Source organism: Chanodichthys erythropterus, chromosome 11 (assembly GCF_024489055.1).
Source record: "Chanodichthys erythropterus isolate Z2021 chromosome 11, ASM2448905v1, whole genome shotgun sequence".
NCBI classification, from domain to species: Eukaryota; Metazoa; Chordata; class Actinopteri; order Cypriniformes; family Xenocyprididae; genus Chanodichthys; species Chanodichthys erythropterus.
In genome coordinates this window covers 27280875-27300956 of record NC_090231.1, presented here as the reverse complement: position 1 = coordinate 27300956, position 20082 = coordinate 27280875, and the positions used below count along the sequence as shown (strand labels likewise).

At 37.5% G+C, this 20082-nt stretch overlaps 1 protein-coding gene across 1 annotated transcript; it reads left to right on the top strand.

The window, feature by feature from the left end:
• Positions 1 to 8940: 8940 nt before the first annotated feature.
• Positions 8941 to 20056, top strand: tnnt3b (troponin T type 3b (skeletal, fast)). The gene is made up of 13 exons (XM_067401158.1): positions 8941 to 8979; positions 9212 to 9224; positions 10523 to 10696; positions 12429 to 12446; positions 12718 to 12732; positions 13414 to 13432; positions 13591 to 13636; positions 13733 to 13849; positions 14859 to 15050; positions 15168 to 15280; positions 15390 to 15480; positions 17838 to 17878; positions 19717 to 20056. Exons 1-13 carry the CDS (start codon positions 8941 to 8943, stop codon positions 19751 to 19753), a joined length of 915 nt encoding a protein of 304 aa, XP_067257259.1. The 3' UTR covers positions 19754 to 20056.
• The last annotated feature ends 26 nt before the right edge of the window (positions 20057 to 20082 follow it).

Genomic DNA, 20082 nt, shown 5'->3' with positions numbered 1-20082 from the left:
AATCCCTTCACAACAGACGCGAATTCGCGTCATGAGAGGGGCTCTCCCGCTCCTTTATGTGTCCCAGACTCTCCCACTGCTTTCTGCACACTTCCTCTGAATAAACACAACTTGTCAGTGGGGAAATAATTGTAAATTACAGTGAATAAGCTCAATTGGTCGTCTTTAGTTGGCTTGTAGTCTTAATATGTATTTATATATATGTATATATATAGCTCAAATTGAGTAAAGACCGTTTTTTACAACTTATCAGATTGTCCGACCTCCTCACTCACTTTCTTTCAAACACGATCCTTTTTATTTCTGTTTCTATAAATGTATGAAGATGTACAGCGACGATGATTTTGTCCTCCATTGTTGTTTCGAATTTCTGCCTCAGCTCGCTACGTCACGTCACTACTAGAGCAAGCTCCCGATTGGTTAACGCGGCGCGGAAATTCGCCAAAGTTCAGATTTTTCAACTTGCGATTCGCGCGAATCGCGTCATTCGCGCGAATCGCTCAATTCGCGATTCGCGCCGCTTCATTCGCGCGAATCGCGCCGCAGGATGTCAATTCGCGTCTTTGCATTGACTTAACATGTAAATCACTCGCGCTTACCGCTTCATTCGCGTCCGGTGTGAACGCACCATTATGGTTGTGGAAAGACATGAGGGTAAGTAATTAATGACAGATTTTTCATTTTTGAATGAACAAAGCTATTTACAAATATGTGTAGAAACAATTGCAGCATCCTCACATGCGATATAGCCTACTAGCTTTTAAGGGCTGTTTAAGGGCCTACTACCATTTTAAGGGCTGTCTCAATCGCAGAATCCTTTCAGGGCACTCGTTCGCTCCCTGAAAAGTCCCACAATGCACCGTGAAGACCAGGTAGCATCGATACTCACTATGCTCCCTTAACGGAAGTTCTAAGCGCGAAACTTGGATCACGTGAGCCAACTCACTACACATAACGCTACGCGATAGATGTTTTTAAAAATACAAACCGTTATTTTATTATATTTCAGCATAAACATACATCGCTAGACAGGTTAATGAACATAATCTAGTTAACATTTATAATTTATTCCCGGCTGAAATGTTGCACGTATATGTAACAAGCAAATAATTAATCATAATATACTTTAAATAACATTACAAGTAATTTCAGAAAATATCAGCTCTGCTGTTGTTCATAAATACCAGTAGTGATGTTGTACAATGAGGACATTGTCACGTCGCCGGAAATAGAGTCATAAGTGTCCCAATGTGTAGTATACTGATTCAGGAGCTCGGGAACTATGGAACTGATTGAGACACACAGGCCTACAAGCTTACCGTTGTCAATGGAGATAGTTCTGAACACTGGCTGGTTATGTACTTGCTCAAATTTTGGAAAAAGGTTAAGGACAGCTTGAACATTTTCAAATAGACGCAACAATTAACATTTTGTACATACAATTAACACTTAGTAAATTACTTGTTATTTGTTTACTTGTCTGTTCAGAATCGTGATCTCTATTTGAAACAAAAAAAAAAAAGATTAGTGATGGGAGAAACTAAACTTTTCTAAGCTTTGAATCAATTTATTTAATTGCAATTCAAATGCTAATCATCTGTATAATACGTGTTCCTTTTATCAAGTTTCAAGATAGGGCCATTTAGGATACTATATAGTATGGATAGTATGCAAATTGGAATGCAGCATGAGTTTTGTGTTCTATGGATGGCTCAGCTAAAAAGGCCAATAAGAGTATTAACTACTATTATTCCTCATCCTCTGAGGTCATTTTGACCAATATTATTTTTTTATTTTATTTTTTTAAATTGAGTGTTCATCGAAGTGGTCCAAGACCTTAGGACTTTTTCTGCACTTGAACTTGGAATACACACAGAAAATTGACTGGATTTAAGGAGTTTATGTGGTTGTAATAAAAATAGTAACAATCCTTCCCTCGTTGTTCAATTTGACCCCCATAGGAATGAATAGAATGTGAGGATTTTTTTTTTTTTAATTTGTCAAAAAAAAAAAAAAAAAAAAAAAATCTAGCACAATCCAGAACAAACACACATATGAACACATGAGACTATAGAACATCCCCAATGCAGAACACACTCACATGCATACACACACGTACACACACACACACACACACTTAGGAATTCCTATTAAAATGAATGGAGGGTCATATAAGGTTTTTTTTCTCCACAAGAGGTCGGCAGAGACACCTAATGTGAGACTGTTTTTTTTTTGTTTGTTTTTTTGTTGTTGTTGTTGTTGTTGTTGTTGTTATTTTTGACATTTCTAGTTGTTTTAACAAGTTTTTGCATGGAGAGTTATTTTGTATTTTAAGTGAAAGAATGTGAAGAATGTGCTTTAATTATATTATGAAATTAAATTATTGATAAAATCTAGTGATTTAGAGTTAAATAAAATAAAATATTAAAAATAGAGATTCAAAATAGAGAAAAAATATTATAAAAATGAAATGATGTAAGTTTTCTGGATAAAAAAAAAAAGAATAAGTATAATTTTAGGGATTCTGTTCATTTTGACCCACGAGGGAAGGATTTCCCTCTCGAAAATTAACCATGTTTTTTTTGTAGTAGCCATGGTTTAACCATGATTTTTATAGTAAAACCATAGTAACTACAAAATGAACCATATTTTTTTTTAAACTGCACCAAAAAACATGGCTACAGTCATGGTTAACTACAGTTTTACTATAGTAAAACCATGGTTAATTTTCGTAAGGGTTGTTACAGGTACGGGAGGAGAGAATGAGAGAATACAAATGCCTCATTCAAATGTCTACAAATGTATGAAACTTACACTGAACAAAATTATAAACGCAACACTTTTTGCCCCCATTTTTTATGAGCTGAATTCACAATAAAAGGCCACTCTAAAATGGGTCACATGCATCAATGGGTGACATGTCCGGTGAGGTGAGTATGCTGGCCATGCAAGAACTTGGATGTTTTCAGCTTCCAGGAATTGTGTACAGATCCTTGCAACATGGGGCCGTACATTATCATGCTGCAACTTGAGGTGATGTCGTGGATGAATGGCACAACAGTGGGCCTCAGGATCTCATCACGGTATCTCTGTGCATTCAAAATGCCATCAATAAAATGCACCTGTGTTCGTTGTCCATAACATACGCCTGCCCATACCATAACCCCACCGCCACCATGGGCCACTCGATCCACAACGTTGACATCTGCCCTGTATATCCGTGAAGAGAACACCTCTCCAAAGTGCCAGACGCTGTCGAATGTGAGCAATTGCCAAATCAAGTTGGTTACGATGACGAATTGCAGTCAGGTCGAGACCCCGATGAGGATGACGAGCATGCAGATGAGCATCCCTGATACGGTTTCTGATAGTTTGTGCAGAAATTCTTTGGTTACGCAAACCGATTGTTGCAGCAGCTGGCTGGGTGGCTGGTCTCAGACGATCTTGGAGGTGAAGATGCTGGATGTGGAGGTCCTGGGCTGGTGTGGTTACACGTGGTCTGCGGTTGTGAGGCCGGTTCATTGTACTGCCAAATTCTCTGAAACGCCTTTAGAGATGGCTTATGGTAGAGAAATGAACATTCAGTTCACGGGCAACAGCTCTGGTGGACATTTCTGCAGTCAGCATAACAATTACACACTCCCTCAAAACTTGCAACATCCGTGGCATTGTGCTGTGTGTTAAAACTGCACATTTTAGAGTGGCCTTTTATTGTGGCCAACCTAAGGCACACCTGTGCAATAATCAGCATCTTGATATGCCACACCTGTCAGGTAAATGCATTATCTTGGCAAAGGAGAAGTGCTCACTAACACAGATTTAGACAGATTTGTGAACAATGTTTGAGGGAAATAGGCCTTTTGTGTGCATAGAAAAAGTCTTAGATCTTTGAGTTCAGCTCATGAAAAATGAGGGCAAAAACAAAAGGGTTGCATTTATAATTTTGTTCATTGTAAAAGAGATTTAATGAAGCCTTGCTTACTGAAATCACATGACTTTGGTAGTTTAATACATTCTCTGAACCACTGATTCGATACAAAAGATTTGTAAATGTTTCATGAAGCTGTTTCGAAAGTAGGAAGGCATCAAGGCATGTCTGAATACAGTGTTCTCTTCACTTCCTGTCTTCTGTGATACCTTCATCTGATCGATTTTTGAAGGCAGCATAGATGTATCCTTCGCCCCTATACCCTCATTCACTATTCCCTATATTACCTACTAATATAGTAGACTTGAATGAATTCGGACACTGAGTGCACTGGAAGGGCTGCTGCTTTTACATAGTTTGTGCTTGCTGTTTAATAATCATTAGAAACTTAGCAAACTAGCATCTCCAGTATAAGATGAAAATATCTTAAACTCTGTCTTGGAGACCATATATAAACCATAATTAATTTAGCAATCACTTAAAAATGAATTTATACCAGTTTGATATTATGCTGTAGACACATTGGAACAGTGCAGTTTGGAAAATGGATGGATGGATGGATGGATGAATGAATCAGCTGCGTGCGCCATCTTCTGGTGAGATGCAGGAATTCATTTGGCATGTGACTCTCACATTGTGCATTGTGGGATTGAATGAGTGCACTTGATATCGTCCACTATGGTTTCAGACACCACTACAAATGACTGTCCACTCAAATAGTGCCCAATTTAAAGAAATATGGGGCGAATTCGGACACAGCCATGGTGTCTGAAAGTTGCTGTTTCTGGTCATTTTGTGTCTAAATGTACGTTTTAGACCAATGTTTTCCACTTATGATGTCAAAAACATTTTCAGCTGGTTAAACTTAGAAATGAAAGTTAACCTGCTGCCTTACAAATATGAGTTGACTCAACTTGAAGATAACCTTTGTTTCAACTCAAAAATATCAACACAACGCGTTAAGTTAAAAATTAAACTTAAAGTAATGCATTGTCTTGACTGTGAGTTGAAACAAAGGTTATCTTCAAGTTGAGTTAACTTATGTTTAGTTGAGTTAACTCACATTTTTAAGGCAGCAGGTGAACTTTCATTTCTAAGTTTAACCAGCTAAAAATGTTTTATAGTATAGTGAGAAATTACTACTAAGTAATTAAATATTTGTTCAGTTCTCACCAAATCTCGCTCTATTTTGCTGTAGATCATTAAACTGTTACGCTGCTTCAGAAGTCTGTACGAAATCAGTTTCGTGAGGTGCCTTTGTGCGCAAACGCTGCCTGCAGAGTCATCGCCTATGGGCAGCGGCCTAAGTTTTCGGATGCAGCCATTGTGTCTTGTGTAGGAGTTGTAGTTATATAGCCACTCCCCCAGGTTAACCAGCTGTTCTGATGATTCACTAATTGTTACCGGTAATAGTTTAAGAATATTTGGGTGAATAATGGATGTGCATCCTGAAGAGGGCTTTGTAGCCGAAACGCATTGATCACAATTTGTATTGTTTTAATGAGTTAGCCCAGTGTATTAAAGGCTTTTTAGTTTAACCACGTGAGTGCCTTGGAATATTTTATTGCATCAACTTTCAATGTATTGTTTGAACATTTTATTATATTTATAAATTTTCTTTCAAAACAAGAACAACTGTCAAATTCACAATCTAGGTAAAAATCTGTATAGTTTAGTATTAAAATCTTACTAAGTCCATAACTTTTTACTCATTAAAGTTTCAAACATAAAAAAATACTAAATATTGATATTTAATATGAAATATTTTAAATATTTAATATTAATGATCTTTTTAAAAATGTATATAATAACATGAGAATAGTCTAGTCAGTGGCCAAATATAAGTTGTTTTATTTGACATGGAGCCGGCCACCTCAAGGGGGCAGACATGTTGACATCACATGATCAGCTGAATAATCTTACCTTTATTTTGGTCCCTCCTGTAATTGGACCCTTTCACTTGTGGAATAAATTAATCATCCTCACTGTGAATATCACTTTTTTTTTTTTTAACAATGGCATCATTTACTTCAAACTTTTGTTTTTGTGTGATGCTGCATCATGCAAAACATTACAACACCTTTGAACCCAAATCTACACTTAAGATAGTTGCTGGTCTTACCTGCTTTAAAAGCAGCTGCTCAGTTGGTACTTCAAAAACATACTCAACACGGAGGTATTAGTTCAATAATTGATGAGTATTTTTTAATATAAAGAAAATGTATTTATTACCATGCTTCAAGTTTTAAATAACATTAAAGCTTAATAACATGCTTCAGAAGTTCACTGATTGCTGTGCACAATCTAGCTATTCACTTCAGGCAGTTTGTTTTACTGTATTACAGTGTATTCTTGCTGTGATCAAACTTGCCCTACAGTGAAATAATCATCTGCCTAAACATGGAGAAAGAATTCAACTTATTTTTAACATGTATTATATCATCAATCCATTAAGACAGATTTCAGTTTGTGACGTCTACCCCATGTCCTGCTCCCACAAAGACATTTTGTGTCCCTCTGTTAACCACAGCCAGATTTCTAAAAGAGCCTAAGGCGTTCTCTCTTTCTTAACTTGGGCTTCTTTTTGCTTGCCTTGTGCTATGACAGATATAGCGATTGGTTGCCTCAGCTTTCCAAATCTGATCGTCCTTTCATCCAGCACATTCTGTGGGTCTCCTTATGGTCCAGATTCCCTCCCCCCAACATTAGCTCCTCAGCCAATGAGACTCCTTAGAAGATCAAGTATCAGTATAAGTCAAGGACTTAAGAAGTTTCAAGGTTTGCAGAACCTTACAGCCCCTCTTCGACATCAGGAGACTCTCTTCTTTCGGCTTTTCTGAGGTAAGAGTTCAAAGATTTGGTATCTTCAGAAAAAGTTCTTTCCCTCTGCTTACAGTAGATGGTGCTTTTTTTATTTTAAAATCATTCCATTATTTCCTGTCTCACGTGTCATAGTAAATTGTTGTAAATGATGAACTTTGGCTATGCTGAATGATTTGGTCATGCTAACAGATTTTACTTCAGTTGATGGCTTAGCTGAATACAACTTGATCATTTGAGGGTGGGTGTGGGCACCTCTAATGGGATGGTTCTGTCTCAGTGTGCCACACTAGATATAACACACTAAGGCCAACACAATGCAATTTAGGATTTACACATTGTTGGCTTCCTCTTTGTCCTATCCTGTAGATCACCACTTATCACACTACTATGAGAATAGAGGCTTAACAAAGAACAGCTGTCAACAGATAATAACACAAACAGGGTGGAAGTATTAGAACAAACCTCTAATGATTTCTCAAACACTAACTAGATGGTTGTCATTTTGATGCTAATACAATACAATGCAATGCATATCATGATAGTATGTTGTGATATTCCATTCATTTTTTTTTCAACCATATTAATGTAGCTGTAGTTCCCCAGTACAATTCAATGCACTGCATATCATGATAGTATGTTGTGATATTGCATTAATTTTTTGTTTCATGTCAGAAGAGAAGCATAAATAATCCAGCATTCCTTTAATGGCTCATAATTTAAGCACACAGTCATGCCCACATAAGGCAGGGCTGACAGGACCAGAGACTCACTGTCAAAAAAGAGAGAGCTGATGCTGGGAAATATGATCATGTGTTAATCTCCAAACACTTCTGCAGCTGTGCTGGAGATATGAGTCACAGGGGTGGGGGGTGGGGGGGGGGGGGGGATTTTGAAGCGGTATTAGTGCATTAGTTTTTAAACTAAAATCGTAATATTTATTTTATCATACCTGAAAGCTAACCATCACAGAAACGAATGAACATTATTAGCCATTACTTATGTTAGTTTTTATCATGTTTTATTTGTGAAGACATTTTCACAAATATGCCACTAACAATTATAGTCAAACTTGTGTACACACACACACACACACACACACACACACGCTCACTTTTCATTTACTCTAACTGTTTTTACACTGAGCTAATATGCATGAAATTTGATGCTTTTAGACATTACACATAAACTTAACCATCATATTTTTAGAATGAGGACACTATTTAGCAGGTTTGATATTCTTTTGAGGATGTGATCTAAGCCTAAATTTATGCCCTACTTTGATCATTAATAATTTCTCTAAAGTGCTGAAGTCAGTAAATGTTCAGCATATCCAGCATATTCAAAGATACACCTGTTTTTTATAGTTGACTAGATGAAAAGATGTCATAAAATGTTACAAGTTTACTCAAATATTTTACATGGTGAGGTGCCTTTCACACCTGTCAAGTCTGCAGTTAACTCTGTCACAGTGGTACACCCAGTCTCCCTGTCTGCTTCATACAGGTCTAAAGCGCTCTGTCATCATGTCCGACACAGAGGACGTGTAAGTATTCAGACATAAACTCCATTGTTCAGCATGTTAATTACTATTATTCACTCTCTCAAGACAAAATAATGATAACTCCTCTTTCTTTCTCTCTCTCTCTCTTCATGCAGTGGTAAGTACTAAATTTGAACTATTCTATTTATTATTATTATTATTGCAGTTGTTGTAAAAATGCCGAAGCCATGAATTCTGTTATATGTGTATTCAGTATATGTACACATTTTCCCACTCAATATCTATTTCTGTTTTTGTTGTTACTTATATATAAAAAAAAAAATATGTATTTCATTTTTTCAGTCAGCATCAATGTTTTCTTGGTATGTCAGCAGTTACTCTAATTACTTTATTTATAGAGAGCCTTGATGATAAATCTGTACAGGTTTGGCTTTGCTCTATCCAGCATTCAAATTTAATTGATAAAAAAAAAATTACATCTTTCAAATACAAATATATATCCAATGCTAGAGTGGTGCCCTGAATTTGCTTGTGGTGACTGATATTGTGCCACCTGCTGTCTTGGCAGCTGTTTTATGAATCTCATGCCAGCACACTGCCTTCTGCCACTGCCACGGACAGCTTTTTTTAGGAACATCTCTGGAGGCGACATGTCAAACACATGCAGTGGCTGAAGGCAGTATTAATGATGCTCATGTTACTGGTGTTCTCTAAGGTGAATGCTCATGTGAGGCTAGAAAGGCCAGAGATCAGACCAAATTATACATTTACTGGAATTCCTTATTGGCTACTGTGGTTCTATACTGAACTGAAGAGCGCTCACTTTACAGAACACCGTTAAAAAAAAGGCTCAGCATGTGTTTAATGTATGATGCAATTACAATGGTACCAAAAAAAAAAAAAAAGGCATTTTGTAATTTGTGTATTCCTTTACTGCTTTTTTTCTGGCATATGAAGAGGTCGAAGGAGAAGGTAAAATAAGCCACAATAAACAAACAAATAATTAAACACCATTCGGTTGTAAGTCTGACGCCACACGGCAGCGATTCCGGGTCCAAACGCTCTATCTTGTACCACAAGAAAACAACAAACTGTGCTAATAATATACACACACAATGTGGTGTAATACTATCAAAAAATAATAATCATAACATACCAAAATCCCAGATGACCAGACAGTTATTCATCTTTTATAAATATTTGAAATATTAACGTCTGTGACGCTGTAAGCACAGAGATTGTTGTGCAGACTAAGTATTTTAAATGTTTAACTTTTTAAAATGTTTAACAACGTTTAATATGAATAAATAGCACTCATAAACGGCCGTTGCGATGGCATTCTCAAGTAAAATGAGTTGAGTCTTGGACCCAGAAACGGCGTTCCTTACGTCACGACTTAACAAGCGGATAACAACAAAAAAACAAACCAAATGGATTTGAAAATTAACTAGTCTTTCAACATACTAATTCAACACAATTTCCCCTTATTCATTAAAAACTGCCTGACACTGTCTGCAGTAAGTCTGTAACTAAGTTACCTGAAAAGAATTAACCGAAAACAGAAAATGAAAATGATTTGCTTGAATAATTTTTTTCAAACCTTTTCATTTAACTCATCATAAGGAAAAACAAAACTATAAGCATATTAATCATGTTCATGCTAGGAAAACTAATGAGAGCTAACCAGCATGTGCTGCCCCCAACAGCTTGAAGGGTGCCATGACCTTTGATGACCTTTTAGGCAGAATCCATAAAAAAGATTGGAATATTCCAGTATCTGGAAACCTGAAGTTCGAAACTGTGTGACTGTTGAAAAGGTCATTGAAGTAATGTGTTGTTTTGATGCTTTGTCTTTGTGTTTTTCAGATGATAGTATGTGAATTTTGTCAGTGCACAAGGTGTGAAATTTATTCTAGTTTATTTTCCTATCAAACACAAAGTAGTTAGAGTTGACTTTAGATTATTTGAATTAATGGCTTTGGCAAACAGGGAAAAACAAAGGCATTTCGTGTTGGTATTTTATTTGGCATGTGGAATCCTGGTGTCTCAAGGTCTCGTCATTTCACAACAGGTTCTCCCGCTATGTGCATCCTCTTAGCCATCTCCTATGCCATCCCTATTTTTATACATTTCACAAATGACTCTCTCTTTGTCTCTCTCACACACTTTAACCAGTACTTAATCTCCCATTTCTGAATGTTCCCTCCTCTGCAACGCATTAACTTTTGACAACCTTCCTTCTCCTGGTTGCTTGCTGCATGTATTATTAGCTGAAGAGGTAGTAGAGGTAGAGGTAGCTCCAGAGGCAGCTCCTGAACCGGAGCCTGAGCCTGAGCCTGAGCAAGAACCAGAGCCAGAGCCAGAACCACAGCCAGAGCCAGAAAAAGAGCCAGAACCAGAACCAGAACCACAGCCAGAGCCAGAGCCAGAGGTGCATGAGGAAGGTATGTGGCATGAATATTCATTCATCCTTCCCATTTTCACCAAAACAACTAAAAACAGGCAGAGCACCTCTCTTACTACTTAAAAATTAATGTGTTTACAGCCATATTAATGTAGCTGTAGTTCCCCAGTACTTCACTCCAACCCAACAAAACTTTAACCTCTACTGGCGGTACCTCCTCTTCGTTCAGGCCCACTATGAAACTGGTGCGGTAACACCAAATGTTGACAGAGCTTAGATTCAAGCCATTTCAGTCCCTTATGGTGCATTTGAATTATGTTTCAGAATTGGACAATTTCCCAATTTATAAGCAAGGAATATTTTCCAATTCTAATTCACTTGCAGACCGATGGGGAGTGAGCTGCAATGATTAAGCTCTGACAGACATGGCGCTCATCACACCTAAAATGCAGCGCTTTCTTCAGAGTGGATGCAGGAGGCCTGCAGTGTTGGGAAGCAAATAAGAATAGCAATGCTTCTAAACTATATTTCTTTATGTCAAAAGTCAGCAAACACACTTCCTAAACTGTCCTCCTTCTCATGTCATGTTGGGAAGTCCCAGTCGTTCAAACTCCTCCTGTAAATTTACCATGTACGTTTTTCATGATAAACGATTCACAGATTCATTAAATGATTGACAACAAAAGATTCACTGATTCAGTATTTAGCTGTTCATCACTGTTTTTGATTCATTTAGGGTGTTTAAAAAAAAAAAAACAATAGGTCCTCTAGTGTAGTTAGTTCCTTTTAGGGTAGCCAGCTATTTAAAGTAGCCTGACTGTAGATGAACTACTGTACATTAAAAGTAGCTCGCCAAACAACAGTTTTAAAATAGCTTCCCCAACACTGGCGGCCTGAGCTGATATTAAATCACATTCCAGCTCCTGCTCTTGCCAATTACTCTGCAGCAATGATGCTTATATCAGATTGTGACCAAAAACTCATTGCAGTCTTCCGCATTCAGAACTGTCTCTGAGTTGCCGCCAGCATAATGCTATAGGCTGCATCTTGGAGTAATACTATCCTGCTGCTTGTGTTATAATAATTCTGCAACAAATGCAACTGTTTCAGTTGCAATGGTGTTCCAAAATATTCATGTGATGCTGATATTGTTTAAATTTCAGTTCCACAATAAATGTCCAGTATTTTTGATGAAATTTTCAAAGGGACAAAAAGGCCTAATGTTAATATGTTGTATAGTAACTTCTCTCAAATTTCACTTGCTTAACACTGGAAAGGCTCTCTTTGGCACATTTAACTATACTGATTATTAAATATTAAAATTAAATATTGCAGCCTAAATTGTAACTCTCCTTTAAGTTTAAATATTGAATTAAAAAGCAAAATGCTTTAAGTGTCAAACCAGATGCCGTCCATTATTAAGATGCTTTTTGTCCGCTTTGAAATACCAAGCAATGTTTTATGGTAATCTATATGCTAATATAAATTGATCAATATAAATGTTGTTATATTTAGTTTGTTTTATAGCTTGCTCATATTGGGGTGTCCTACTGAAAGTGATAACCTGATTCATTCATTCTTTATTTATTGTGATTTTGTTATGTTTAATCAATTTTTATGTTTACTTGATACAAGCTGATACCTCAATTTGAGTGTCCGCTCAGCTGAACTCTGCATCTGAGCACGCAGCCCTGCTTGGGGCAACAAAAAGCACACAAAGCAACATTAATGTTCTCTATTTTACTCTTGCTTTCAACGCTTGATGCATGCAGAGGCCTATGAAGAGGAAGGTATGTTTGTCATTTTCTTGTATTTGACATTTCTGATTAGAAAAAAAAGGCATGGGGGAGGGGTTAATGCCTGCAAGGTGCACAGTGAAATCAGGTCCAAAACCTTACAACATAATATTCTGAATAGGGGGACACAGAAAACTGGCCTATAGTGTCGATTGAAACTGACACTGGCTTACAATAAGTGAATAACAAGGGTGAAAGAATATGAAATGCTGAAATTGCTCTGTGCTTTGCTTCTTTTTGCATGAATGTGCCACACCATTGGAAGAAGGAGGACAAGATGGTAGTTTTTATTTTCTTTTGGAAATTGTCTGGTCTGGGTGTGGCTTATTGCTTGTGTTTTTGGTGTGAAAGTCAAGCCAAATGGTTACAATAGATTGCATTGGCTCAAACATCTTATCTAGCTCTCTTGCAGAGTCTAGTCAGAGGTCCATGATGACAAGAGAAATAATAAACCCACATTTAGATGCTGTTAATCAAAAGAGATGGGAAAATGAATGAAGGATAAAAAGCTGAATCTTTTCTACAAGGCTTTTTTTTTGTTGTTGTTGTTGTTGTTGTTGTGTTAATTCCTGGAAGATTGAGAATGGTCCACTTGTCAGGAGTTTTGTGTCTGTTTATACTCATGTACTTATAAGCACCATATGATCTGATTTCTAATGCAACGATTCTTCTATATTTGTTTTGATCAACTATTTGTTTCACAACTTTCTAACTAACCCAGTTTATTAACATTACTGAAACGATTGAAATGAATGTATGTAGTTAACTTTGTAAACATACTATCAAAAGTTACACACATAATTCTTAAATCTCAGGAGTTGTTACTAAGAGTAACTTTAAATTGACTCCATGTTCATGGATATGGCTAACAGAATTCCCACTGATTGTTGACTGAGCTTGTTTAAAACATCTCTAACCATGTTACATATCCCTCTCTCTTTTATTTTATTTTTTATAACAGAGGAGAAGCCCAAGTTCAAGTAAGTAGAATTGTCCACTAAGCACTTTTTTTACAGCTGAGCAGCCCAATTTAATGCTGCGATGCAATACAACATGCTCTAAGATTTCCTGAGGAGCTGGTGAAGCTACAAGACACCCAGAATGCCACTAAAACACATTTTGCTTTCATTCCCTTCAGACCAAGTGCACCAAAGATCCCTGATGGGGAAAAGGTGGACTTTGATGTAAGCAAGTACTGCATGTCATTGTTAGTTATATTGTGTTATGTATTAAACATTGCATGAATACATGTTTGAGATCATATTTACGTGTGCAAACAGGATATCCAGAAGAAGCGTCAAAACAAGGATCTTGTTGAGCTGCAGGCCCTGATTGATGCCCACTTTGAGTGCAGGAAGAAGGAAGAGGAGGAGCTTATCGCTCTGAAAGACAGAATTGTGAGTGTCAGTCGTCTGTTAGCTCCCTGATTACTCAACAATTAAATTCAATAAGTACGTGGACTTTATTGATTTGAGTTCAAATTATTTTAGAATCTTGAAAAAATAATCCATTACAATGTACAACACAATCTTTACGGAAGAGGATTAGGGCCAAGCAATAATAAAAAAATAAAACCATCTCGAGATTAAAGTTGTTAAATTTCGAGAAAAAAACTTGTTAAATTTCGAGAAAAAGGTCGAGATAAAATGTTGAGAATAAACTCATTAAATTATGAGAAAAAAGTCGTTAAATTACAAGAGCAAATTCGTTAAATTATGAATTTGTTCCATAATTTAAGGACTTTTTTCTTGTAATTTAATGAGTTTTTTCTCAACATTTTATCTCAACCTTTTTCTCGAAATTTAACGACTTTTTTTTCTCATAATTTAACGAATTTGTTCTCATAATCTAACGACTTTTTTCTCGTAATTTAATGACTTTATTCTTAACATTTTATCTCAACCTTTTTCTCGAAATGTAACAATTTTAATCTCGAGATGGTTTTATTTATTTTTTTATTGCTTGGCCCTAATCCTCTTCCGTAATAATCAGCCTATCAACAACATTTTTTCAGTTCATTTTCACTGCAGCAGATGAATGAGATGCATAAAAGTTGGTTTTGTACAACAATAAATGTTGAAGTACTAAAATAACTAAACCTAAAAGTGAAATAAAAATGAAATAGAATTTTTTTTTTAAATCCCAAAAACTAGTAAAAATGACAAAAACACATTACAAAATGACTAAAATTTAAGCTAAAATTATCAATATCAATAAAAAATATTGATAAATAAATATCAATAAATACTATAATAGTATAAAAAGAATACTAAAATAACACTGACCTGGAAAAGTGGAATGATATGCAGCGAAGAATGATATGTGATTGACCGATCAGAACCGAGTAATCCAGAGCGCTGTGTATAAGGCTATTATAATGGACATATCTGATATCTATGTGTGCAGGAGAAGCGTAGGGCTGAGAGGGCAGAGCAGCAGAGGATCCGCGCTGAGAAGGACAAGGAGCGTCAGGCAAGACGTGAGGAAGAGAGGCTGAGGAAGGAGGAGGCTGATGCTAAGAAGAGGGCAGATGAAGATGCCAAGAAGAAGTCTGCCCTGACCAGCATGGGCTCCCAGTACAGCAGCTACCTGCAGAAGGTGCAGAGTTTTCTATTAGCCCCAACTCTGATTCTGTTCATCATCACTCTGAGCACAGTATATGACGGAGAAACGTAAACAAGCCTAAGTTTTGTGATTGTGTATTGATAAAAACAGGCTGACTCAAAGAGGGGAGGTAAGAAGCAAACTGAAAGGGAGAAGAAGAAGAAGATTCTGGCAGACAGACGCAAGCCTCTGAATATTGACCATCTGAATGAGGACAAGCTGAGGTCAGCACAAATACCTAACAACGCTAGGCCTGTACAGGCAATGAGACTTATTCTTATGAAACATAGTTAGTGTCTATTAATGTGTTTTGGTGTATATGTGTGTTTACAGGGAGAAAGCTAAAGAGCTGTGGGACTGGTTGTACTCCCTGGAGGCTGAGAAGTTTGAGCACATGGAGAAGCTCAAGAGGCAGAAGTATGAGGTGAGGGAGCAGTCTAAAGACCATTTACACAATACAGTTTCTATAAACTTATTTTACTTGACATATTTCATTATGACCTACATTTGTTTTACTAGGGGAGAATCACTACTTTGTCAACTGCATCCTGGACACGCTATAAGCTTAAAGGAATAGTTGACCCAAAAATGAAAATCATTTATTGGCAAATGTGGTTGCATGATAACATGGAACCTTTGCATTGCACAAATGGTACTTTGTATCAGAAAACATTTTTTTCTTTTAGTTTATTAAAAAGCCCTTTAGAAGAAAAAACAAATGGTTCTTTTAAGAACCCAAAATGGTTCTTCTATGGCAGGGATGGACAACTCCGGTCCTGGAGGGCCAGTATCCAGCAGAGTTTAGCTCCAACCCTAATCAAGCACAACTGAACCAGCTAATCAAGGTCTTTAGGATTAGTAGAAAGTTATAGGCAAGTGAGTTTTTATCAGGGATGGAGATAAACTCTGCAGGACACCGGCCCTCCAGGACCGGAGTTGTCCATCCCTGTTCTATGGCATCCCTGCAAAAACCCTCTTTTGGAACCGTTATTTCTACAAAAAGAGATGTTAGACAGAATGTCCATCTCAGTCACCATTCATTTTCATTGTATGTAAAAAGGATGCATTGAAAGTCTCAGCCTCAGACATCATGCCCATGGACCACCCCCACCCTGTTCATGTCTGATGAATACAGTATGCAACACAAAACAGGAAACAACTTTCGCAAAGGCAAAAGTCTGAATCTGATTGGCTGACTTTGCCACATTTACTGCAGCAATGAACGCTTCAGAGGTGCAACTAAAGTTTGCGGCATAGAAAATGTAATACATCAAGCATTTTGTTTGAGGAACTTAGTTGAAATTAAGAGATGTGTTCGCATGTTTACCAGCTGAAACTGAAAAAAACAAAAAAACAACCCATTTTATTAGTTATAATGGAAAAGTACTTTACTGAGAAAGGTAAATATGAAAATACTGTCTGTTATTGTAGCAACCCACCCCTAAACATGATGTTGAATGAGACAAAATGTTGATTGGTCTCTTTACATGTCAGTCAGACATCTTCTTGCTGACTTTGTGGGTGGTCCTTTGCAGTGGCTCTAGAGCCCAGGCCCCAGACCTTATGTCATTGTGAGTCTTATGGTGACTGAGACACTTATCCTTCCCAACACAGAAGAAAGTCAGTCTATACAGATTTGGAACAACATGACGATGAGTGAATGATGATTGAACTTTCATTTTTGGGTGAACGATCCATTTAATGAATAAGCATAATGTTAAAACAATCCTTAAATGCAGACAGTCTGTACATTAGTGGTGTTTTTTTTTCAGTGATTCTTTCTATAGGTTTCATCAACACAGCTGTAAGTGTCTGTCTTTATGAGTGCATCATTAAATCGCTTATTCAACCGATTCTTATAAAAAAGAATTAATTCAAATAAAACACCATTACTGTGAGTTGCTTAGAGACATGGCAAAATGTTGGTTGAATTTTTGCTTGCGAAATTCAGTCATTTCAATAAGAATCCATGCGAATAGAAATTTTGTGTGAGGGTGAAAGATTTTCCACACAGATTTCACAATGCATTCATTTTGGTGACGGAGAGCCGCTGCATTGACCAACAGACAGCTGGTCGGTTTGAAAATGACTTCTGTGTGATCTGCGCTACATTCATCGCTACACTGTCGCCAATTGACATTGGACTTTTTACCCAGAAAATTTCGCTAATGTGACTGAAATACTGGAAATATCAGTGAAACTCCTAATCATGTAGATTCCTATTAAAATGACTGGATTTCGCCAGCAAACTTTTGCGAAGCAACCATACAGTAAATGTGACCAGACCTTTCAAAGTTCCCCATGCTGATTTTGCTCATGTTGAAGTTGGTCACGCAAATTCTCTACACTGTTGTTGACAATAGATAATGTTTTTTTCAGCAATTTTTTTTGAAGAAATCTAGAGCATAAAAAGTTCATTGTCTATGTCACTGTATACAGCACAGCTCAAAGAAGGCACCACTTTCAAATCAAGCAGCTGTCTTTAGATTAACACAGTGAATTCAAGTGACCAACTTGCAAAGCCTCATCTGTGTTGGGGAATCTTTCTTCTTCTCCTTTGCCTGTACCTTAAGTATCTGGCAAAATACTGTTTATTGAACTATTGTATAAAAGCAACATGACATTCACTCATTTGCAAAATTTGGTCAGCTTGACATTAAAAGAACATGAACATATCAGTCATAATGATATGTGAGAGCAGGTGTGAGTGTGTCTGTACAGGTGATTCAGAGTATATGCGTGTGGTAGATCAGGTCTCAGCTGTGTTCTGGTGTTCTGCAGGTAACAACCCAGCGTAAGAGAGTGGAGGAGCTCAGTAAATAGTGAGTAACTGGAAATATAGGAAGCTAAGCATCAGGCTTTGGTCAGCAACAGGGACGTGACAGCATGGTCTGCATGCATGAGACTGTCTGGTCTCCATGGCTTCTGGGAAACAGGTCGATTCAGACCACAGGTGAAAGGTCAAATGTACTGTCACTTCAAAATAGAGAATATATCTATGGCTAGAGCCTTCACAACAACTTGATCTCTTTACCACCAGCAGCTAAATCAATCCACTATACCGACAACCTAGATATTGTACAGTAGAGATGTGCTTCGTGGTTAAATGAATATCACATTGTGGAGTCAGTAAGCATCTTATCTTACACATTCCAAGATGTTTTCTCCTACAGGTAAGTGTGTGTGATTGTTCAAGCTCAATACCGTCTTGCTGAGGAAGAACACAAAACACACATGCCTGTGACATGGCCACACAATGCTGCTTTATACCAGCTCTTGACTTCAGCAAGTCCTGAGCATCAAGCCAGAATGATTTGTGTGTGTTTGTCAGCACTCGATGGTAGAGGACAGCTGTCACAATCCAGGATCCTGTGGTTAAGGTATGATCTGGCAGGTTTAAAATCGATCGCTCATGTGTTGTTTTCAGGTCATCTCTCTCAGAAACCGCATTGATGAACTGCAGAAGCAGTGAGTAGCTCCTTGTCACCACGCACACAGCGCACGGATGGACTGACTACTTAATTCTAATATTACTGACTAAATTATCTAATCATTTTCACACCCCATGAAAACTCTCAAAGAAGCTGTCACACACCAGCTGCCAGTCATATTGGATAAAACGTATATGACTGTCAATGGCAGCAAGACTTTACAAAACGTCCTAAAACTTGATATAGGGCTATAGGCTTGAAGCTGTGCTAGAGATGGTAAGTATTTGGGACATTTTTGTAGTATTGTGACAGACCTACTGAAGTGTGAAACCTTTGAGAGTGAGTTTCTCTAGAGCTGTATGAGTTTTGTCCCCTCTAGTCAGACAGCGAACGCTCTCTGTAGTCTCCTCATACAAGCTTTTCTGAGTACGTTTACATGCATTCGAGTTTAATTTTTAAATTTCGAAATCATGTCAGTCCAGTTCTGCCTTCAACTGCACTATCTATCTATCTGATATCTTTATTATATATCATAGTTTTCTCCATGTTTCAAATCAACACGCCCCTTCCAGCGTCACAAATTGGTCGCGTATCATCTAGAATTCCGTTCGACGATATGTCATCACTTGAAGGGCACATAAATTCTTAAAATATTGTGTGATGAAGTGTGTCATGTATACTCGGACAGACAGATAAAGACAGATATAGCTCAATTATAATTTTGCATGTAAAGGTACTTGGTTTCTGAAATTATTTACAATGAAAAATAAAGCTCACTCTTTTATCACTCAACACGCACTACATAACATAGCCTAAGTGGTACTATGAAGCACAGATTTATTCCAGATCTGGCTTATTTTTCATTGGTGCTTGGTGTTTGGTATACATGAGGTTATGAGTGATTTAAATGTGATAAACATTTAAGACTAAGACAGGCCTGTTTAACAAACTGACAGAGCTCAGAGAAAGAGCGGTAAGTCCTGCATGGTTTGAACTTGATTTCAGTTCCATGTGCATGTCAAACTTTGTGTGGACATGAGAAGCAGAGAGGAACATCCTGCAGGACCGGCTTTATGTTAGTAAAAACAGCAGAATCATCACTTAGGCTGTTGTACATAAAATGATATATATGTAGCCCTGTCCTGTATGGTGTTTTTCTGTATGTCTTCCACCAGCAGGTCAGTAAAGATCAGCACCACTAACTCGCTCTTTCTTTGTCTGATATTCAGCTCCAAGAAGGGTGCTGCTGCTCGCCGCAGAAAGTAAGCGTTCATGGAGAAATCAACACTTGTGGTCAAGACATGCCTGTTGCCTGCGTCTCCGAGCTCTGCCTTCATTCACCAGGCATCTCTGATCCCACCCACAATTTGCATTTCACCAGAGGCTGTCAGAGGCGGTCTACAACCACCTGTGTGACATTAACACTGTCCGGTCTTAGCAGTAGTTGCATTAGGAACTCCCTCCTTTGCTGTCTTTAGGTTCTCACCTTCCGTTTTTGTAAATAATGTTTGGCTCGCCAGCTTCATCTGTTGCATCTGGCAGTTCAATAAAGTTATTCTTCAAGACTGATATGCTAGAATTGATCGTGTTTCCTG

Bases quoted from the DNA above. Each gene is read 5' to 3' on its own strand.
- tnnt3b (XM_067401158.1), top strand. From the start codon at position 8,941: ATGCTCATGTTACTGGTGTTCTCTAAGGTGAATGCTCAT. The intron at 15,481-17,837 runs GTGAGGGAGCAG...GGTGTTCTGCAG, and splicing joins TCAAGAGGCAGAAGTATGAG to GTAACAACCCAGCGTAAGAG. The intron at 17,879-19,716 runs GTGAGTAACTGG...TCTGATATTCAG, and splicing joins GTGGAGGAGCTCAGTAAATA to CTCCAAGAAGGGTGCTGCTG.